The sequence below is a fragment of the Triturus cristatus genome, chromosome 7 (genome assembly GCF_964204655.1).
Source record: "Triturus cristatus chromosome 7, aTriCri1.1, whole genome shotgun sequence".
NCBI classification, from domain to species: Eukaryota; Metazoa; Chordata; class Amphibia; order Caudata; family Salamandridae; genus Triturus; species Triturus cristatus.
In genome coordinates, this window is record NC_140590.1 from 1,834,537,562 (window position 1) to 1,834,561,865 (window position 24,304).

General features: G+C 46.4%; 1 protein-coding gene across 1 annotated transcript in view; it reads left to right on the forward strand.

Annotated features, from left to right (window-relative positions):
* Positions 1-24,304, forward strand: part of LOC146813351 (ephrin type-B receptor 5-like) — a 377,765-nt gene that overhangs the window by 83,259 nt on the left and 270,202 nt on the right. Inside the window, exon 2 of the mRNA XM_085620160.1 lies at positions 4,342-4,535. Within this exon, the coding sequence (XP_085476286.1) occupies positions 4,385-4,535 (151 nt within the window). The 5' untranslated portion in view covers positions 4,342-4,384. The remainder of the gene's footprint in view (positions 1-4,341; positions 4,536-24,304) is intronic.

Here is a 24,304-nt window from a genome sequence, read left to right on the forward strand (position 1 = left end):
CTTACCAAAATGGGACACTTTCTACCGTGTAAGCAGGTACCCACGGCAGGGGCATTGGCAAAGCTCCTGTTGGTGAACGTGGTGCGACTCCACGGCCTCCCCAGCAGCATTGTTTCAGACAGAGGGTCCCAGTTTACGGCGCGGTTTTGGAAGGTCTGGTGTGCCGAACTGGGCATTCAGTCATCCTTGTCCACCAGTTTCCATCCCCAGACCGACGGGCAGACCGAGAGACTTAACCAAACCCTGAAACAGTTCCTCCGGTGTTATGTGGACAAGGCATCAAACGCCTGGGTGGACTGGTTGTGGGTTGCCGAGGTCGCCTACAACGACTCTGTCCATACATCCACACAACACACCCCTTTCTTTCTTTCCTCGGGGTACCATCCTCGATTCACCCCATTCAAACTCCCTCACACGAATCTCAATGTTCCAGAGGTACAGGAAAGGCTTTCGGCGATTCGCCTAACCCTCACCAAGGCCCGTGAGAACCTGCGACTGGCCAAGGCCCGATACAAACTTCATGCAGACAAACGTCGCAGACCCGATCCTGTGTACCATAAAGGGGATAGGGTATGGCTATCCACAAAAAACATCAAATTCAAACGTCCTAGCGTCTTTAATCCGAAGTTCATAGGTCCCTATCCCGTGGTGAAACACGTCAACCCGGTATCGGTGCAACTGAAGCTCCCGAACCATTTGCGCATTCACCCAGTCTTCCATGTCTCCTTGCTGAAGCCATCGTTCAGTCCAGTGCGTAAGCTACCCGCTCCCGTATGGGTTCACCATGAACGCGAGTACGTGGTGCAACGCGTGCTGGACTCCAAGACTGTTCGGGGTAGACTTTGGTATCTTCTGGCTTGGAAGGGGTATGGCCCGGAGGAGAACTCCTGGGAGCCCACTTCCTCCGTCCATGCTGCTCGCCTGGTGGCGGCTTTCCATCGCCGGTGTCCTGGCAAACCGGGTCCTGTCCTCAGCGCCCCGTGAGGGGTGAGGGGGGATGTGCTGTCACGATCCGCGCTCGGGTGGCGCTGAGTGACGCATCTCCTCTACCCCTGGACTACGGCCGAGCAACTCGGCGACCGCAAGAACTACATCCCCCAGAACTCCCGGTAGTTCCCGTCCCACGTGACAGTTCACGCTGCCGGAAACACTGAAAAGCGGCCAATCCCGGGGAAGCGGTGCCGATGATTCTCTGAAGCCTTCGGTATCGGAAGACCCGCGTGGATGGTTCTTCTCAGCGGCTTGACTTCCAGACCACGTCTCGACTACTACTTGTTCCTCGCTCGGCCGCCGGTGAGTATTGAGACAGCCACTGCCCGACTTTAGCCCTTCGACTTAGACGCGACCTCGAACAGTCGAGGGAGAGCGCTAAGAGACAGACAACGCCCACGGATTTCCGGGCATCTCCACCTGGGGGTTTCGCTCCTCTGTTCCCGGCTCCTCCTGGAGCACTGAGTCACAGCGCAACGCCACAGGCAGCGCCCACGGATTTCCGGGCATCTCCACCTGGGGGTTTCGCTCCTCTGCTCCCGGCTCCTCCTGGAGCATTGAGTAGCAGCGCAACACCACAGGCAGCGCCCACGGATTTCCGGGCATCTCCACCTGGGGGTTTCGCTCCTCTGCTCCCGGCTCTTCCCGGAGCATTGAGTAGCAGCGAAACGCCACAGGCAGCGCCCAAGGATTTCCGGGCCCCAGCTTTCCCACAGTAACACGCTCCTCGGCTCGAGACCTTGCTGAGCCTAGAGTAGCAGCGCAGACTCTTGACACAACCAATCTCCGCGACTCGGATCGCCACAGCGAGGTTCTTTCAGTTCCGTGAGGTAACGGTGCTGGAGAACGTCGTGCGCTCCGAAAAGAGGAGAGGACAACCCTTCTCGTTTCCCCACAGTTAGACGAAAAGAGACGACCGGTAAGAGAGCTACACACAAGGGGGAGCCTGGGGAAAGGGTAAGGGAGCCATCACTCATTGTGTGTTTGTCTATTCACAGGTCTCCCGCCCAGCCGTCCCTTTCCGTCCTTCCCTCGCTCACCTACCCCTTTCGTCCGAGTGTATTACACATCCGCCGGACTAGGGGCAGATGGGAGGTGGACCCCTTTAAGCTTCAGCGTCATCCTGAGGAGCGGAACCAGTGAGATCCCGACATAACTTTCCAGAAAATGTAATGTTTGCCTGATATAGTTCTGATAGACATGTGCTCTTTATGATATGAATTAGTTCAAAACTAGTTAAAGTGATGTTATACTTAGGTATGGTTACAAGATCTTTGGTTAAGTTAAGAAGCCCAAGTGATTCACTGAAAAAAAAAGGTCAAAGTGATCTTATAGTTAGGTGTTGAAATAGCATACAAATTAATGTTTAAAAAACAAAATGTACACAGAAATTAACTAGGTAGAATACTGTGAGCTAACTAAAACGTGCACTCCTGCCACGCACTGCTTATCATGCTACATAATAAATCTTTCATAACATGTTAAATGACATAATTGATGAATACTGATGACATCTCAAATGACCCAGCCCTTCTCGTCCCGGATGAGGAAACAAAAATATGAAGTTCTGTGGGTATGCTAGCCCTTTAATGGCTTACAGTCAGGACTGGGTGTGTGTAGTTAAGGGTTAGCATTTCCTGCCCTCAGGTGGAACAAACCTCAATGAGTGATAACTGTGATGAGGACAAGGGACTTAAAGATAATTTGTCTGAAGCAATGCATTACATATATTTTAAATGGGCACATGACCAGATGTCCACTGATATCAAATCTCTGTGATGTGAGTGAATTTGTGGCATTCCTGGAACATATACAATATCTATGTAATTAGTATTACTTTGGTTTTCAATAAATCGCCTCTCATCTCTGATTAACAGAACTGCCTCATGTTTTGCGAGTCCATTGTGAGTTACAATCAAGGTTGTTTGTAAAACTAAAAATGTAAGCAAACATTCATGACGATTATACAGTTGACTCTGGTGCTAATGAATATCTATTCTAAGCTCCTACATCTGTCTAAAGTACAAACATATGAAAATCTAACTGGATTTTATATAATATTAAATATATATATATATACATAAATAGTACATATTTATTTAAAAATATTTCAAAACATTTCAAAAATCTGTTTTGAATGTAAAAATGAATGTTTGTTTTTTAAATACAATGTATTTACTTATAATAAAATCTGCATATCACTTTTAAAAGTTATTAACTCATATTCAAATTTCTATTTTACTGCTTTTCTCACATAGATCCTTTTGTTACTTGCAGTTCATAAGTTACAGTCTGAATATAGCACAGTGACCTATGAACTGTCATCAAAGTGTTACAGCGCAAACTATATAGTGTAGGTGAGAACGTTATGTTTTTTCCCCCAAGTCTTTTATTATCCTAATGGGTCGTTTGGATACAAACACATTTGTATTATTAACGTCATTCACAGAGGTACATTTTACATCCTGAGTTTGTGCTTCCTCAGACCGAGCACTCTTAAAATATACTGCCTAAGGGTAAAGATGGCCTTGTAATCCTCATTGTGTTATGTAACATTTCCTATAGACTGATTTACACACAGATCTTCAGGGATCGGATGGGTCCTTGTGTCTGCACAATGTGTGTGTGTGATGTAAAGTGCTGTTGGAGGGTGGTAGTAAGGAAAGCCGTGAAGGAAATCATGTAGGGCACCCTGGCTAGGCTTACAATCATGGTGCTTTGGAAGTGAAGCCCTACATTTTATGAGATGGGTCCAGATTTTTCTTCATTCAAACAAGCACAGGGTTGAATTTGTGGAATGAATCGGGAGCCTGTGGAATATGTGATTGATTTTCTTTTGCATTTACTTATGTCTACACAATATTTTCATATAACACAATTAAGCATATTATTATAAACAGCCTTACGTTTCCCCAGAACCTATTCTTTAATAAACAAAACATAGACGTCAAACTGAAACACCGGCAAAGGCAATAGGGCTGGCTTCCTAACAAAGTACTTTTTCATTGTCTCACTAACTTATTCCTCTGTGTAGTTAGTGAATTATTATCCATGTGCCTGGTCATCTATCTTTGCATCCAATCCTTTATTAATTAATATATTCATTCATACATGCATTCACTCAATGACATGTTCTTACATTTACCCACTCAAGCGTCTGCAGTTCTAGACACAACCCACTAAGCATGGGAGAGGTGCTTTCAGCTATAAGCCCGCTCTATTGGCTTTGCCAGTGCTTGTTTGTTTCTTAGCGAGGGTTATCTTTATTGGTCAGTCTTTGAGCACGGTCCTGGTGGGCAGACGGCTTGTATTGTCTCACACTCCTGGATATAATGTGTTTTCCTCCTCCAGATCCGAGGGATGAGGCCCTACATTGCGCCTCCCTGTGGTTCAGATGGTGCAGCCACGAGACGCCCCAGAGGTGGCGCGCGCAGCCTTCCGTAGCTGGAGCTTCTTTATGTGCATCACCTTCTCACAAGGACTGAGTGACGTCATGAGCATCCTCTACATACTCCACATTCTCCCCCTGGCCGCCTCTTTAGAAGGTAACACCACTGCTTGAATAATGTGTTAGCACGTGCTCTCATTACACGACTGTATCCGTAAACATGTTGTTGCACTTGTTTCTTTCACCACGCTTCACAATCTGTTGTGCAAGAGAACATCACCAAAACAAAAACACATAGACTTGCACCCAATGCCCCAAACCTCCGCTGATTGGTGTGAGTGCCCCCACCCCCATCATTGGAATACCAGTGTGGTGCAAGACGCAGCCGTACACTGGTCTGGGGCGTCAAGCACTTACCTCTTAAACATAAACATGGTAACAAAGTAATATATTCGACTAATCCTTCTGTGGAAATGTTGGAAACAGAAAAGGAGAGATCAAAAGATTCTAAAAAGCTGGTGGGTATCTCTTCTTGGATTCCATGTTGGGAGATCAGTGGCTTGGATTCTGTTACACTTCAATCTTGGCTGCAGGGAGAGGAGGCTCAAACTTGCTGTCTTAGAGTTTTGTTATTCCCCAAACACTCACCCTTAAGCCTTTTATGGGTGGTCCTGGTGAAGGTGGTTTCAGTTTGTAAGTTTCCACCGAAACGTGGTTGACCTGGCTGTTGTGGTACCCAAGCCTACAACACTTTCACAGGCATTTCTCGAATCGTTTTTCCCGTGATTTCCACAGTGTATGCGATGTCGCGGGGTGGTGGATGTATGTGATGAGAGAGTGGTAATGTGTGGTGGTATGTGAGTTTATAATTTTTGTGTGGTAAGATTTGGGGTACATATTAAATGTTTCTATATATGTATCATTCTTTGCAGTGTAAAAGTACATCAGTGTAATTGTTATATGTATTAATATCTGGAATCATTGCATATCTGAGCCAATGGAAAGGTTAAACAGGTTTTTTACTTTTTTGTACACCTAGAAAATTGAATAAAGAAAAATGAGAATAATGTAAGATATACAATAAAAAGACAAAGAACATCATGAGTACAAGTTTGGCATGTTAGATGTGTACAATGGACAGCCCCACAGAGCTTTAGTGAACCTATACAAAGAAACATAGGCTGTGTGGGAGTTTTCATTACTTTTATTTTTGATTTGCTCCCCCCGTACTCCCAGACCTAGAAGCAACATTTGAGGGGTACCTACAGATATCTAGTGGATGTGTGATTCATGCAGCACCACTAACCACAATACTGCACACTTTAATGTGGGATGACCTACAACGCACATACACACTACAGGTGTGAGAGCCCACAGATTAACAGGGACAGAGGAGCCGGAACCGAGCCAAGGGTCTGGCGTGTTGGCTCAGTATCCGTGCACGAGCCGACGCATGAAAATGTTTCACAAGTAAATTGTGCAACCAACATCATGTGAAAATATGATAACGTTTCTTCTAAATTCAAAAAGTGCATTTCTCTACCATGCAAAGGTTTTTTGACCTTAGTACATCAGATTGTATCACTGCCCTGAGAGGTATTTATCGAATGGAATAATACTAAACATAACCTTAGAAACATTCATGCCAACACCCACACCATTACAACAATGCCATTAGGGAATTCAGTTCACATGTGCACCCCAATTGTAGCCGAGATTCCCATTACAGACGAAACACTATACTCCATTAAGTCAAACATAAGATGTTGTTGTACAATGCATCGCATATTTCAAGATTCTCCCCTATGTTACAGTGAAGAACAAGCATTTAAAATGCAATAGATCTCGCATTACTAAAGTTTGAGCTATTGGTGTTGCATTATTTAGCAATGCGAATAGCTCAAACTTAAATAATGCGAGACCTATTGCATTGCAAATGCTTGTTGATTTTTATAATGAAAGCAATACAGTGAGAATGAGGAGGGAGAAGAGAAGATTCATCTCCTTTACTTTTACTTGTTTTTACCTCTGCAATATATAAATAATGAAAGGCGCCTTTTCCCAATATTTATTTACAAACCACCCGAGTTTCAGGATTTAATACCGGTTTCTTGAGGGAGGCGCAAATGACCACAGGTACTTAGGCGAGCACTCTCCAAAACTCGGCGGTTATCTAGGAAAGCAGGATTGGAAAAGCCAGTTCGGTAGGCGCGACAAACCCGCCATTTCCGTTGTAACTGAAAGTAAACTTACCCTTTCCTGCTTACATGTGAGAGTGCTGAGATTTGCAAGAAGAGCTGGCCGGGTACGTGAGCTGGTGCGAACAGACTAACCAGGCACTGGGTGGGCTCCAGAGAGCAGAGGGACCTGAGAATCAGGACGTGGGCATCCGTACTCCGGAAACCAGCAGCGGATTGCGCCGCAACCGTACCTGAGGTAACAACCTGTCTCCGTGGATCCAACGGGGGAATGGAAAGTGAAAGTGCATGAGGCTGCTGAGGACGGAAGGGGGACAGGAGATGTGCATGCCGCGTGGATGTACACGTTACATGCAAGCGCGTCTTCACAAGCGCGTACACAGGCTCCAATCCGCCAAAAGCCTGCGCGTGCCCATCTCCTGTCTCACTTCCGAGGCAAGTCAGCAACAATAGATCTCACTGACGACAGCAGCAAAACATGCAAGCGCGTCTTCACAAGCACGTACACAGGTTCCAATCCGCCAAAAGCCTGCGCATGCCCATCTCCTGTCCCACTTCTGAGGCAAGTCAGCAACAATAGATCTCGCTGGCGACAGCAGCGCTTCGCGCTGCGTTCACCAGGCGAGACCTAAAAAGGAGGCATGGTGAAATAATATTTATGCCTAGGATCACACACTTGAGACAAGTGGGAAGGCAGAAAGATGCCAGATCTCTGGTTTCACACTGTGCAATTCACCCACTTCATTGTTATCTTTTTCACTCTTCTTTTTTTACATCAAAAGTAATCATTTCTGTTTAATTGTTGGTGTTTGAGGTTACATCACGAACACACACACACACACACACACACACTCTCAACACTGCTGATTGAATTATGAGTAATACAGGAACATTTAACAGAGCACAGCACATTTCACTGTGGAATAACCCATCACACTCTCCCACACATTCACAGTCTCACACGTCACACACAGACTCAACACCTCTTATTCAGGGTATGTGTAATGTGGTAGCTTTAAACAGAGAACTGCAACTTTCAGTGTGGGATAACCTATTACACCCTACCATACATTCACAGTCAAACACACAGTCACACACACACACATACACACACACCCACACAAACACTCAACACCGCTGACTACGAGTATGAGCAACATAGGAACATTAAATAGAGTATTGCACCTTTCAGTGTGAAATAACCTATTACACCCCACCTCACAGTCACACACACAGTCTCTCTCACACACACACGCACTCAACACTGCTGACTGCGAGTATGAGTAATACAGGAGCATTAAATGAAGTATTGCACCTTTCAGTGTGGGATGACCTATTTCACCCTACCACTCATTCACAGTCTCACACACACAGTCTCTTACACACACACACACACACACACACTCAACACTGCTGACTCCGAGTATGAGTAATATAGGAGCATTAAATAGAGTATTTCACCTTTCAGTGTGGGATAACCTATTACACCCTACCACTCATTCACAGTCACACACACAGTCTCACACACACACACACACTCAGCATCGCTGACTGCGAGTATGAGTAATATAGGAGCATTAAATAGAGTATTGCACCTTTCAGTGTGGAATAACCTATTACACCCTACCACACATTCACAGTCACCCATACAGTCACACACACACACACACAGACACTCAACATTGCTGACTAAGAGTATGAGTAATATAGGAGCATGAAACAGAGTATTGCATCTTTCAGTGTGGGATAACCTATTACACCCTATCACACATTCACAGCCACACATACAGTCTCACTCACACTCAACACCGCTGACTGCAAGTATGAGTAATGTAGGAGCATTAAATAGATTATTGCACCTTTCAGTGTGGGATAACCTATTACACCCTACCACACATTCACAGTCACCCATACAGTCACACACACACACATACACGCACACACACACACACGCACACACACACACAGACACTCAACATTGCTGACTGAGAGTATGAGTAATATATGAGCATGAAATAGAGTATTGCATCTTTCAGTGTGGGATAACCTATTACACCCTACCACACATTCACGGTCACACACACAGTCTCTCTCACACACACACATTCAACATGGCTGGCTGTGAGTATGAGTAATATAGGAGCATTAAATAGAGTATTGCACCTTTCAGTGTGGGATGATCCATACATAGAATGTGTCATCTTTATCCTTCAACATCTGTTGTGTTGGACACTGTATTCTACAGCATATATCGTCCAGACTCATATCTTTTTAAAAGTACGTTTGGGGTCATTCACACTCTGCATTACACATCTTTGTAGGCGCACCAGATTATCAGCACATTTGGAGGCCTTTACAAGGCTTTGTACGGCCTAAATGTATCTGAAGCATTATTTATTGATTACCTTTGGGGAAGTGTTGAACATGCGCCTGCACGAGTCGGATGGTTCATGCAGGGACAACAGAGAGAGACTAAGAGGGAAAAGTGTTAGAATATTCATCACACAAGTCTACATGAGTAGTGCGTCATACCCTTGTAGCGCATTGTTGGTAGATTGTGGTTTTGTAGTGTGGTTCAGAACAAGGTGCTGTGCTGTGGTTCGAAAGGATGCTGCAATTGGGTCACAAGAATATTGTTACTGCACCTACGCAGGAGTGATGCAGAGCGGGTTTACTCTGATAGAGCTGCACTTACATGCGGTACCATCATCTGGGTAGGCTGTAGGTTACGACTGCATTAACTGTGTAGGGCTAGTAGGGTTTGGTTTTGTAGTGTAGCACGCGTGGCAAGAACAATGTGTCATGCCTGGAGTTTGGAGTTTGGAGGGGTGCTCCAGGTGTGTTTGCAGTGGCTGTTCTTATGCATGGAGACGTGTGTATGGATGTCTCGGTGTCCCAGATACATGCAGAACTCTTCTACCATCTTAGTAGGTCACGTGTTCGGTCACAAGCCTGTTACAGAGCTTGGCTGTCTGGGCCAAAGGAAGTGCACCAAAGCCAGAGCTTCGGTCAGGAAAGGCCAGTCTACACTGTCCAACTTTGGAAGTGGGGTGACTTTAACTAAAATTAGTCCAGTGATGCGGGTGGATCAGTGAGGGATGGAGAGATCTTTGAATGGGATATGTCGGCCACAGGCGCCAGTGCAGAATCTGCAGTGCCAGAGTGGCGTGGTTGTGCATGGACACGCCTGCGCTGCCTTCTGGCTTTGTTCTGGAAATCGATCTTCAGAGTAGGTGGAGAGGTACTCCATTCTGCCGTCTGTTGGCACCATCTGGGCAGAATGGTACCAGATTGCCACATACAAAGTCTGGGCACAGTCTTGTGCATTGCAAGTCTATGATAGACTATAGTATAATACTGCTGCCTGTTGTAAGTCCTTAAATCCTCCTTAACCCTTACAGCATAATCTCCAAGCCACAGTTCTAGGTAAACAATTCAATCTTCCATTGTTCAAAGTTTGGTATAACCAGGTGTTGCACCGATTCAAGGCAGGGCATTTCCGGTGTTCCCCCTAAATCACAACAACCTCCAAGGACGGGCTGGAAAGGATGTTTTTTTCTTGCTCTGTGTCTTTGAGACACTTTCAGCTGCTGTTGCTCGCCTCGCTCTGGTGAATAACAGGCCTGTTTCTTTTTCCAAAGAGTGTCACTATGAGCCCATTAGCAACATGATGCTTTGCTGCCATCTTACCGAATGGAAAAAAGCAGAAAGTCTGGAACAACATTTTATTTTGCTTTTCTTGTTTCTGCTAATCCACGCTTTTCAGCCAACACCATGTTACATTATGGAGATTGTAGTTTTTATCACTGTCTGGGCTTACAACTCTCGTATCCAAAGTGGCGTTCCGTAAAATGCCAGAATTGGGCAAACATGTTGCACGTGACATGCAGCTGCTTGTCAGCTATCTTTTAAAATGTGCCAAAGTTTTGAAGTCCTTTAAAAAGTCACTGTTTGTTTTACATGTAGACCAAAAACCAAAAGTAAGCTGCTCACGTTTGATGAAATCTCATGTTTACATTTATATCTCCTAACACAAAGAATAACTAAAGGACAGGCGGCAGTAGCAGAAGGAACAACACACAGTTATCTCACACAGAACGTACAGGCACACCACAGATAACTAGCCCACTAAAGAGGGAGTGGCAGGTGATAAAGGGCTGCAGTGTGCGTTCTGTAAACAGACATAAACATAGAAGAAATACTTGAAGAAAGAGCCAGACCTCTTATGGAAGTGCAATACATTTCTGTATTGATTTAGGAGGGCGACCCCTGGACTTCCTGGTGTGTTATGATTCATCACTGGCTTGCACATCCAGCACTGGGAAGCATCCAAGACTACTACTGGTGGTACCAAGGTTACTACTCTTGGTGAGCTGTGTCCTAGTTAAGGTTAAGGTTATGTGCCTTACGTGGACATTTAAGTTTCCCTTTGTTAAACTGTCAGACTGATAATAAAATTGTGTTTGGGCGAGAAAAACATGTTTTTAACTTGTCTCCCTACCCCAAGATTAACAAGCATCGGCAAAGACAATATGTCTAATGTGTGTGCACAAGCCATTTGGCTTTGTCAATGCTTGTTTTGCTATGGTTTTGTAAATGTTTGGGAAGCTGCTGCGCCCTTATCAATCGTAAAAACATATTCTGTGGTCTCAATGAGCACACATTACATAGTAGTCCCTGCCTCTATTCTGTGTGGTGGTGTGGGTTGTGTGAAATGCCAGAACGCTGTCACTCACAGAGAGGATAGGCAGTCGCAGGGGCTGGAGTGGGCTGGACTGCCTCATGCCTTATGGCGTAGTGGGCAGAATAAACATACGAATGATACAATGACAGACCCATGGATGAAAAGGGCTGGCTGAAAAGCCTTATCAATAGGTATACGATACGTATAATTCTTGCAAACTCAAAAGGTCTCGGCGAACACAGGAGGATCGAGCTACCAACCTTGTGTCTCTTGTCTGTTGACATGTTTCAGTGTTCAAACATCACCCGTATGAGTTCAGGCGCCTTCTTCAGGATTTCAGGTATCTCACATCAAACACCGTGAGACAGTCCCTGCCTCATGGGGCATGCTGTTCAAGTGCACTTAGCACATTCTTTGTTGTTTCACAAAATGGAACAACATCAGTGGGAACGCCCCTTCTTCACAGGACAAGTGCCCCTCCGGCTGAAGCAGTGCAAGCTTCCCTCCTTTAGAGGACAGGTATAGCTAGAGCAGCAGGAACACAAGTTTTCCTCAGCACAAGACAGACACAAATCAGCAACAGAAATACAAGCTTTGCTTTCTCACACAACAGGTACAGCATGGCAAAAGCAAAACAAACCTCCCTGACTCACAAAAGGCATCAACGGCAATCGTGCACATTCAGCGGAACACTAGTACAAGCTTTGTCACTCACAACCATACACAGTTATGTCGGGAGTGACATTTAAGTTATAGGCAGATCTCTGGAGTGGATGCGTAGCTCATTCAGAGGCATGGGTGGGTGGATGGGTGAGTGAATATGAGAGGACTGACAGGTGATATTCCATGTCAGCATCCTGAGAGCCCTGCTGCTGTCACTTGGAGACATGTAACTCATTCAGAGGCATGTGTGGGTGGATGGGTGAGTGAATATGAGAGGACTGACAGGTGATATTCCATGTCAGCATCCTGAGAGCCCTGCTGCTGTCACTTGGAGACATGTAACTCATTCAGAGGCATGTGTGGGTGGATGGGTGAGTGAATATGAGAGGACTGACAGGTGATATTCCATGTCAGCATCCTGAGAGCCCTGCTGCTGTCACTTGGAGACATGTAACTCATTCAGAGGCATGTGTGGGTGGATGGGTGAGTGAATATGAGAGGACTGACAGGTGATATTCCATGTCAGCATCCTGAGAGCCCTGCTGCTGTCACGTGGAGACATGTAACTCATTCATAGGCATGTGTGGGTGGATGGGTGAGTGAATATGAGAGGACTGACAGGTGATATTGCATGTCAGCATCCTGAGAGCCCTGCTGCTGTCACTTGGAGACATGTAACTCATTCAGAGGCATGTGTGGGTGGATGGGTGAGTGAATATGAGAGGACTGACAGGTGATATTGCATGTCAGTATCCTGAGAGCCCTGCTGCTGTCACTTGGAGACATGTAACTCATTCAGAGGCATGTGTGGGTGGATGGGTGAGTGAATATGAGAGGACTGACAGGTGATATTCCATGTCAGCATCCTGACAGCCCTGCTGCTGTCACTTGGAGACATGTAACTCATTCAGAGGCATGTGTGGGTGGATGGGTGAGTGAATATGAGAGGACTGACAGGTGATATTCCATGTCAGCATCCTGAGAGCCCTGCTGCTGTCACTTGGAGACATGTAACTCATTCAGAAGCATGTGTGGGTGGATGGGTGAGTGAATATGAGAGGACTGACAGGTGATATTGCATGTCAGCATCCTGAGAGCCCTCCTGCTGTCACTTGGAGACATGTAACTCATTCAGAGGCATGGGTGGGTGGATGGGTGAGTGAATATGAGAGGACTGACAGGTGATATTCCATGTCAGCATCCTGAGGGCCCTACTGCTGTCACTTGGAGACTTGTAACTCATTCAGAGGCATGTGTGGGTGGATGGGTGAGTGAATATGAGAGGACAGACAGGTGATATTGCATGTCAGCATCCTGAGAGCCCTCCTGCTGTCACTTGGAGACATGTAACTCATTCAGAGGCATGGGTGGGTGGATGGGTGAGTGAATATGAGAGGACTGACAGGTGATATTCCATGTCAGCATCCTGAGGGCCCTACTGCTGTCACTTGGAGACTTGTAACTCATTCAGAGGCATGTGTGGGTGGATGGGTGAGTGAATATGAGAGGACAGACAGGTGATATTGCATGTCAGCATCCTGAGAGCCCTCCTGCTGTCACTTGGAGACATGTAACTCATTCAGAGGCATGTGTGGGTGGATGGGTGAGTGAATATGAGAGGACTGACAGGTGATATTGCATGGCAGCATCCTGAAAGCCCTGCTGCTGTCACTTGGAGACATGTAACTCATTCAGAGGCATGTGTGGGTGGATGGGTGAGTGAATATGAGAGGACTGACAGGTGATATTGCATGTCAGTATCCTGAGAGCCCTGCTGCTGTCACTTGGAGACATGTAACTCATTCAGAGGCATGTGTGGGTGGATGGGTGAGTGAATATGAGAGGACTGACAGGTGATATTGCATGTCAGTATCCTGAGAGCCCTGCTGCTGTCACTTGGAGACATGTAACTCATTCAGAGGCATGTGTGGGTGGATGGGTGAGTGAATATGAGAGGACTGACAGGTGATATTCCATGTCAGCATCCTGACAGCCCTGCTGCTGTCACTTGGAGACATGTAACTCATTCAGAGGCATGTGTGGGTGGATGGGTGAGTGAATATGAGAGGACTGACAGGTGATATTCCATGTCAGCATCCTGAGAGCCCTGCTGCTGTCACTTGGAGACATGTAACTCATTCAGAAGCATGTGTGGGTGGATGGGTGAGTGAATATGAGAGGACTGACAGGTGATATTGCATGTCAGCATCCTGAGAGCCCTGCTGCTGTCACTTGGAGACATGTAACTCATTCAGAAGCATGTGTGGGTGGATGGGTGAGTGAATATGAGAGGACTGACAGGTGATATTGCATGTCAGCATCCTGAGAGCCCTGCTGCTGTCACTTTGAGACATGTAACTCATTCAGAGGCATGTGTGGGTGGATGGGTGAGTGAATATGAGAGGACTGACACTTATGTGATATTGCATGTCAGCATCCTGAGAGCCCTGCTGCTGTCACGTGGAGACATGTAACTCATTCATAGGCATGTGTGGGTGGATGGGTGAGTGAATATGAGAGGACTGACAGGTGATATTCCATGTCAGCATCCTGAGAGCCCTGCTGCTGTCACGTGGAGACATGTAACTCATTCAGAGGCATGTGTGGGTGGATGGGTGAGTGAATATGAGAGGACTGACAGGTGATATTGCATGTCAGCATCCTGAGAGCCCTGCTGCTGTCACTTGGAGACATGTAACTCATTCATAGGCATGTGTGGGTGGATGGGTGAGTGAATATGAGAGGACTGACACTTATGTGATATTGCATGTCAGCATCCTGAGAGCCCTGCTGCTGTCACGTGGAGACATGTAACTCATTCATAGGCATGTGTGGGTGGATGGGTGAGTGAATATGAGAGGACTGACAGGTGATATTCCATGTCAGCATCCTGAGGGCCCTACTGCTGTCACTTGGAGACTTGTAACTCATTCAGAGGCATGTGTGGGTGGATGGGTGAGTGAATATGAGAGGACTGACAGGTGATATTCCATGTCAGCATCCTGAGGGCCCTACTGCTGTCACTTGGAGACTTGTAACTCATTCAGAGGCATGTGTGGGTGGATGGGTGAGTGAATATGAGAGGACAGACAGGTGATATTGCATGTCAGCATCCTGAGAGCCCTCCTGCTGTCACTTGGAGACATGTAACTCATTCAGAGGCATGGGTGGGTGGATGGGTGAGTGAATATGAGAGGACTGACAGGTGATATTCCATGTCAGCATCCTGAGGGCCCTACTGCTGTCACTTGGAGACTTGTAACTCATTCAGAGGCATGTGTGGGTGGATGGGTGAGTGAATATGAGAGGACAGACAGGTGATATTGCATGTCAGCATCCTGAGAGCCCTCCTGCTGTCACTTGGAGACATGTAACTCATTCAGAGGCATGTGTGGGTGGATGGGTGAGTGAATATGAGAGGACTGACAGGTGATATTGCATGTCAGCATCCTGAGAGCCCTGCTGCTGTCACTTGGAGACATGTAACTCATTCAGAGGCATGTGTGGGTGGATGGGTGAGTGAATATGAGAGGACCGACACTTGGGTGATATTGCATGTCAGCATCCTGAGAGCCCTGCTGCTGTCACTTGGAGACATGTAACTCATTCATAGGCATGTGTGGGTGGATGGGTGAGTGAATATGAGAGGACTGACAGGTGATATTCCATGTCAGCATCCTGAGAGCCCTGCTGCTGTCACTTGGACACATGTAACTCATTCATAGGCATGTGTGGGTGGATGGGTGAGTGAATATGAGAGGACTGACAGGTGATATTCCATGTCAGCATCCTGAAAGCCCTGCTGCTGTCACTTGGAGACATGTAACTCATTCAGAGGCATGTGTGGGTGGATGGGTGAGTGAATATGAGAGGACTGACAGGTGATATTGCATGTCAGCATCCTGAGAGCCCTGCTGCTGTCACTTGGAGACATGTAACTCATTCATAGGCATGTGTGGGTGGATGGGTGAGTGAATATGAGAGGACTGACAGGTGATATTGCATGTCAGCATCCTGAGAGCCCTGCTGCTGTCACTTGGAGACATGTAACTCATTCATAGGCATGTGTGGGTGGATGGGTGAGTGAATATGAGAGGACTGACAGGTGATATTCCATGTCAGCATCCTGAGAGCCCTGCTGCTGTCACTTGGAGACTTGTAACTCATTCAGAGGCATGTGTGGGTGGATGGGTGAGTGAATATGAGAGGACTGACAGGTGATATTGCATGTCAGCATCCTGAGAGCCCTGCTGCTGTCACTTTGAGACATGTAACTCATTCAGAGGCATGTGTGGGTGGATGGGTGAGTGAATATGAGAGGACTGACAGGTGATATTCCATGTCAGCATCCTGAGAGCCCTGCTGCTGTCACTTGGAGACATGTAACTCATTCAGAGGCATGTGTGGGTGGATGGGTGAGTGAATATGAGAGGACTGACAGGTGATATTGCATGTCAGTATCCTGAGAGCCCTGCTGCTGTCACTTGGAGACATGTAACTCATTCAGAGGCATGTGTGGGTGGATGGGTGAGTGAATATGAGAGGACTGACAGGTGATATTCCATGTCAGCATCCTGACAGCCCTGCTGCTGTCACTTGGAGACATGTAACTCATTCAGAGGCATGTGTGGGTGGATGGGTGAGTGAATATGAGAGGACTGACAGGTGATATTCCATGTCAGCATCCTGAGAGCCCTGCTGCTGTCACTTGGAGACATGTAACTCATTCAGAAGCATGTGTGGGTGGATGGGTGAGTGAATATGAGAGGACTGACAGGTGATATTGCATGTCAGCATCCTGAGAGCCCTGCTGCTGTCACTTGGAGACATGTAACTCATTCAGAAGCATGTGTGGGTGGATGGGTGAGTGAATATGAGAGGACTGACAGGTGATATTGCATGTCAGCATCCTGAGAGCCCTGCTGCTGTCACTTTGAGACATGTAACTCATTCAGAGGCATGTGTGGGTGGATGGGTGAGTGAATATGAGAGGACTGACACTTATGTGATATTGCATGTCAGCATCCTGAGAGCCCTGCTGCTGTCACGTGGAGACATGTAACTCATTCATAGGCATGTGTGGGTGGATGGGTGAGTGAATATGAGAGGACTGACAGGTGATATTCCATGTCAGCATCCTGAGAGCCCTGCTGCTGTCACGTGGAGACATGTAACTCATTCAGAGGCATGTGTGGGTGGATGGGTGAGTGAATATGAGAGGACTGACAGGTGATATTGCATGTCAGCATCCTGAGAGCCCTGCTGCTGTCACTTGGAGACATGTAACTCATTCATAGGCATGTGTGGGTGGATGGGTGAGTGAATATGAGAGGACTGACACTTATGTGATATTGCATGTCAGCATCCTGAGAGCCCTGCTGCTGTCACGTGGAGACATGTAACTCATTCATAGGCATGTGTGGGTGGATGGGTGAGTGAATATGAGAGGACTGACAGGTGATATTCCATGTCAGCATCCTGAGGGCCCTACTGCTGTCACTTGGAGACTTGTAACTCATTCAGAGGCATGTGTGGGTGGATGGGTGAGTGAATATGAGAGGACTGACAGGTGATATTCCATGTCAGCATCCTGAGGGCCCTACTGCTGTCACTTGGAGACTTGTAACTCATTCAGAGGCATGTGTGGGTGGATGGGTGAGTGAATATGAGAGGACAGACAGGTGATATTGCATGTCAGCATCCTGAGAGCCCTCCTGCTGTCACTTGGAGACATGTAACTCATTCAGAGGCATGGGTGGGTGGATGGGTGAGTGAATATGAGAGGACTGACAGGTGATATTCCATGTCAGCATCCTGAGGGCCCTACTGCTGTCACTTGGAGACTTGTAACTCATTCAGAGGCATGTGTGGGTGGATGGGTGAGTGAATATGAGAGGACAGACAGGTGATATTGCATGTCAGCATCCTGAGAGCCCTCCTGCTGTCACTTGGAGACATGTAACTCATTCAGAGGCATGTGTGGGTGGATGGGTGAGTGAATATGAGAGGACTGACAGGTGATATTGCATGTCAGCATCCTGAGAGCCCTGCTGCTGTCACTTGGAGACATGTAACTCATTCAGAGGCATGTGTGGGTGGATGGGTGAGTGAATATGAGAGGACCGACACTTGGGTGATATTGCATGTCAGCATCCTGAGAGCCCTGCTGCTGTCACTTGGAGACATGTAACTCATTCATAGGCATGTGTGGGTGGATGGGTGAGTGAATATGAGAGGACTGACAGGTGATATTCCATGTCAGCATCCTGAGAGCCCTGCTGCTGTCACTTGGACACATGTAACTCATTCATAGGCATGTGTGGGTGGATGGGTGAGTGAATATGAGAGGACTGACAGGTGATATTCCATGTCAGCATCCTGAAAGCCCTGCTGCTGTCACTTGGAGACATGTAACTCATTCAGAGGCATGTGTGGGTGGATGGGTGAGTGAATATGAGAGGACTGACAGGTGATATTGCATGTCAGCATCCTGAGAGCCCTGCTGCTGTCACTTGGAGACATGTAACTCATTCATAGGCATGTGTGGGTGGATGGGTGAGTGAATATGAGAGGACTGACAGGTGATATTCCATGTCAGCATCCTGAAAGCCCTGCTGCTGTCACTTGGAGACATGTAACTCATTCAGAGGCATGTGTGGGTGGATGGGTGAGTGAATATGAGAGGACTGACAGGTGATATTGCATGTCAGCATCCTGAGAGCCCTGCTGCTGTCACTTGGAGACATGTAACTCATTCATAGGCATGTGTGGGTGGATGGGTGAGTGAATATGAGAGGACTGACAGGTGATATTCCATGTCAGCATCCTGAGAGCCCTGCTGCTGTCACTTGGAGACTTGTAACTCATTCAGAGGCATGTGTGGGTGGATGGGTGAGTGAATATGAGAGGACTGACAGGTGATATTGCATGTCAGCATCCTGAGAGCCCTGCTGCTGTCACTTTGAGACATGTAACTCATTCAGAGGCATGTGTGGGTGGATGGGTGAGTGAATATGAGAGGACTGACAGGTGATATTCCATGTCAGCATCCTGAGAGCCCTGCTGCTGTCACTTGGAGACATGTAACTCATTCAGAAGCATGTGTGGGTGGATGGGTGAGTGAATATGAGAGGACTGACAGGTGATATTGCATGTCAGCATCCTGAGAGCCCTGCTGCTGTCACTTGGAGACATGTAACTCATTCATAGGCATGTGTGGGTGGATGGGTGAGTGAATATGAGAGGACTGACAGGTGATATTCCATGTCAGCATCCTGAAAGCCCTGCTGCTGTCACTTGGAGACATGTAACTCATTCAGAGGCATGTGTGGGTGGATGGGTGAGTGAATATGAGAGGACTGACAGGTGATATTGCATGTCAGCATCCTGAGAGCCCTGCTGCTGTCACTTGGAGACATGTAACTCATTCATAGGCATGTGTGGGTGGATGGGTGAGTGAATATGAGAGGACTGACAGGTGATATTCCATGTCAGCATCCTGAGAGCCCTGCTGCTGTCACTTGGAGACACGTAACTCATTCAGAGGCATGTGTGGGTGGATGGGTGAGTGAATATGAGAGGACTGACAGGTGATATTGCATGTCAGCATCCTGAGAGCCCTGCTGCTGTCACGTGGAGACATGTAACTCATTCAGAGGCATGTGTGGGTGGATGGGTGAGTGAATATGAGAGGACTGACAGGTGATATTCCATGTCAGCATCCTGAGAGCCCTGCTGCTGTCACTTGGAGACATGTAACTCATTCAGAGGCATGTGTGGGTGGATGGGTGAGTGAATATGAGAGGACTGACAGGTGATATTGCATGTCAGCATCCTGAGAGCCCTGCTGCTGTCACTTGGAGACATGTAACTCATTCAGAGGCATGGGTGGGTGGATGGGTGAGTGAATATGATAGGACTGACAGGTGATATTCCATGTCAGTATCCTGAGAGCCCTGCTGCTGTCACTTGGAGACATGTAACTCATTCAGAGGCATGGGTGGGTGGATGGGTGAGTGAATATGAGAGGACTGACAGGTGATATTCCATGTCAGCATCCTGAGAGCCCTGCTGCTGTCACTTTGAGACATGTAACTCATTCAGAGGCATGTGTGGGTGGATGGGTGAGTGAATATGAGAGGACTGACAGGTGATATTCCATGTCAGCATCCTGAGAGCCCTGCTGCTGTCTCTTGGAGACATGTAACTCATTCAGAAGCATGTGTGGGTGGATGGGTGAGTGAATATGAGAGGACTGACAGGTGATATTGCATGTCAGCATCCTGAGAGCCCTGCTGCTGTCACTTGGAGACATGTAACTCATTCATAGGCATGTGTGGGTGGATGGGTGAGTGAATATGAGAGGACTGACAGGTGATATTCCATGTCAGCATCCTGAAAGCCCTGCTGCTGTCACTTGGAGACATGTAACTCATTCAGAGGCATGTGTGGGTGGATGGGTGAGTGAATATGAGAGGACAGACAGGTGATATTCCATGTCAGCATCCTGAGAGTCCTGCTGCTGTCACTTGGAGACTTGTAACTCACCCAGAGGCATGTGTGGGTGGATGGGTGAGTGAATATGAGAGGACTGACAGGTGATATTCCATGTCAGCATCCTGAGAGCCCTGCTGCTGTCACTTGGAGACATGTAACTCATTCAGAGGCATGTGTGGGTGGATGGGTGAGTGAATATGAGAGGACTGACAGGTGATATTGCATGTCAGTATCCTGAGAGCCCTGCTGCTGTCACTTGGAGACATGTAACTCATTCAGAGGCATGTGTGGGTGGATGGGTGAGTGAATATGAGAGGACTGACAGGTGATATTCCATGTCAGCATCCTGAGAGCCCTGCTGCTGTCACTTGGAGACATGTAACTCATTCAGAGGCATGTGTGGGTGGATGGGTGAGTGAATATGAGAGGACTGACAGGTGATATTTCATGTCAGCATCCTGAGAGCCCTGCTGCTGTCACTTGGAGACATGTAACTCATTCAGAGGCATGGGTTGGTGGATGGGTGAGTGAATATGAGAGGACTGACAGGTGATATTCCATGTCAGCATCCTGAGAGCCCTGCTGCTGTCACTTGGAGACATGTAACTCATTCAGAGGCATGGGTGGGTGGATGGGTGAGTGAATATGAGAGGACTGACAGGTGATATTCCATGTCAGCATCCTGAGAGCCCTGCTGCTGTCACTTGGAGACATGTAACTCATTCAGAGGCATGGGTGGGTGGATGGGTGAGTGAATATGAGAGGACTGACAGGTGATATTCCATGTCAGCATCCTGAGAGCCCTGCTGCTGTCACGTGGAGACATGTAACTCATTCATAGGCATGGGTGGGTGGATGGATGAGTGAATATGAGAGGACTGACACTTGGGTGATATTCCATGTCAGCATCCTGAAAGCCCTGTGCTGTCACTTGGAGACCTGCTGGTTGAGTTGACTCCTTGCTTTGCCACATATTGAGAGTAGCCTCGCAGGTCATTGTTATTCGGGGCAACCCAATCAGAGAATCAGTAACTATGCTGTAGACTGGCACACACATGCCAACCTCCTTGGAAAGAGTATGAATGCACGCTCACCAGGGGCTGCTTAATCCCAGCCTCGGTGCTGCACCAGTTCAAACTGCTGAGGGCCACCAGTGCATTCCAGCTGAAGGGTAGCTGCCAGACCTGGAATACAGCTAGTTGTCACCACTTTTTAGCACTAATTGTAATGTTATTTGTTTTATGGACCTTTGCACCTCTCACAAAGATTAATCAAAGATGAGGACTTCAGGTCATACACAGGTAGGAGGAGCGCCCTGCTGCTTGAGTGCAGGCAAACACACACACACACACAGCCACACGAGCACACACACATGCTCATACACAAGCACCGAGAGCGGAGAAGGTAATCCTCTGCTTTCAATCAACAATCGCACACAAGTCCCTCCAAAATTATAAGGGTTCTTTCAAAGAATGAATTACTGAAACCGGCTTGCATTTATAAATGCTTTCATTTCGAGCTTCAAAGCTGGAAGGAATTCAATAGTTCTAATTAAGAAAGCACAGAGGCTAGGCAGCAATTACAAAGACTGCCCTGCATGAAAATTAAAATAAGAACACAGCAGGGCACACTTTTTTTAATTTGTGAGCTAAACATCAACCTTACCCTTGGATTGATAAAAATAAGAATATCTGTAAACCTTTTTCAATTTAAGTTTTACGTTTTTTATAATTCATTTTCATTCAGACTTAAACAATTTTGTAGAAGAAATACTTTTAAAGAATGATCTGAAGTTTATATCCCGGCAAAACAAACAATTGCTTGATAGAAACTAAATAAAAACATATTTTTTGTTGTGTAGGTGTTTTGTAGCAGGCAGACAGGGTTTCCCCCAACAAGGCGAGTGATCTGGAATGCAGTAGAGCAGTGGTTCGATAAAAATTGGGCTTCTGTGGTCCCCTGCTGATTAACTACTGGAAACCGTGGATCCCACCTCCACAATTGCTATGATTTGTACTTCAAAACAATACACAAAATAACAGGAACAAATGTACATCAAACAAGTACAAAAAATATGAAACATTGTATTTAATTCATAAACAAACTCATATGCAAAAATCCATCTTTTAATTTTAAGGGCAATGCTAGAACTCTTCAAAAATGTAAATTAATTTGCAAAATATTAAGTCATATGATGGACTCTACCATAGCATTTTGTATGTTGTGTTATTTATTCCGAATGTTCTATTTTTGCCACATATGTTTGCTTCAAATGAGGTCACCGATCATCGATGCTGGATCCATTGCTGTACTTACACATTCTGCGCAATGAAATGGACACCAGCTTGTTTGTTAGGCTACAATTTCAAGTTCCTTCACAATTACAGATGTTTTAAAATGTTAAATTGTGCTTTAGTTTGTATTTGCATGTTGTTCACCTGCTAGTATTATTTATTTTCTGAAGAGCTGCAGACCCTCTGAGTAGGTGTTGCGGATCCCCAGGTGTCCATAAATCACAGGTTAAGAATTTCTGCATTAGTGTATCTGCCCAGAACACAAGACTGATGGGCCTCACTTTACGCTGGCTTCGTTGTTGTAAAGACAGGGTAAATGGGGCTGTAGTCTATGGAGTAACTCAGAATCAAATATCATTGAATTACTAGTGTCCTAATACCCAAAACAAAACTACAGAATCACAAGTCATTGAATTACTACTGCCCTACTGCCCTAACACCCCATAAAACACTAAGTTGTTGAATTACTAATGTCCTTTGACCCCCCCCAAACAACACTGCGGAATCATGTCATTGAATTACTAATGTCCTAGTGCCCCAAAGATTAATGCAGAATCATACATCATTACATTACTAATGTCCTAGTACCGCAAACAACACTGCGGAATCATACGTCCTTGAATTACTAATGTCCTAGTGCCACAAACAATACTGAAGAATCACACATCATTACATTACTAATGTCCTAGTACCCCAAACAACCCTGCGGAATCATAGGTCAAAGAATTACTAGTGTCCTGCTACCACAAACAATACTGCAGAATCACACATCATTACATTACTAATGTCCTAGTATCCCAAACAACCCTGCGGAATCATAGGTCATTGAATTACTAGTGTCCTGGTACCGCAAACAACACTGCGGAATCATACGTCAAATTTAATAGCGGCGGCATGGCTAGAGTTTAATCGCGTTCGGCATATACGCAAATCGGAAATTAAACAAGAAGCCTGGGACGATTGGCTGTCTATCGACGTGATAAAGAATAGTGCAACATTTTGGGTCATCATAAACAGGCCTTTCATTTCTGGTCTTGAGGGCAACTCTGTTGAGTGTAATATCCCTGAAGAGCTCTGGTTTAACCATTTCAAACATATCGATGGTGGCCAGTGTGACAAGGTAATCACAGGGCCCCCTTGTTCAACCGCCGTATACAGTTTGAGCTTTTCTGAACAAGCAGTGGCCATGGCTATAGCCCAAATGACCAGCAATAAAGCCCCAGGCCCAGATGGGATTCCTGTTGATCTTTTTAAAGCATTCATTCCTCTATGGGCAAAGCTATTGGCCAACGTTTTAAACATCGCATGTTTACAGGGAATGCCTAAGTCCTGGGCCACATCAATAATTGTCCCGGTTTTTAAAAAAGGAGATAGACCGATCTCATTGATCGACTCCACAGTCAAGGTGCTGGGGAGAGTGGTTTTAGCAAACTGATCGGATGGATCGATGAATGTGGTGTCCTGTCAACCCTTCAATACAGATTTAGGAAGGGCAGAGACACCTTGGATCAGTGCCTTAATCTCTATCCTTTAATAGGGAAATATACGATAGCCAGGAAAGGGACACTTCACCTCGCGTTTATGGACCTAT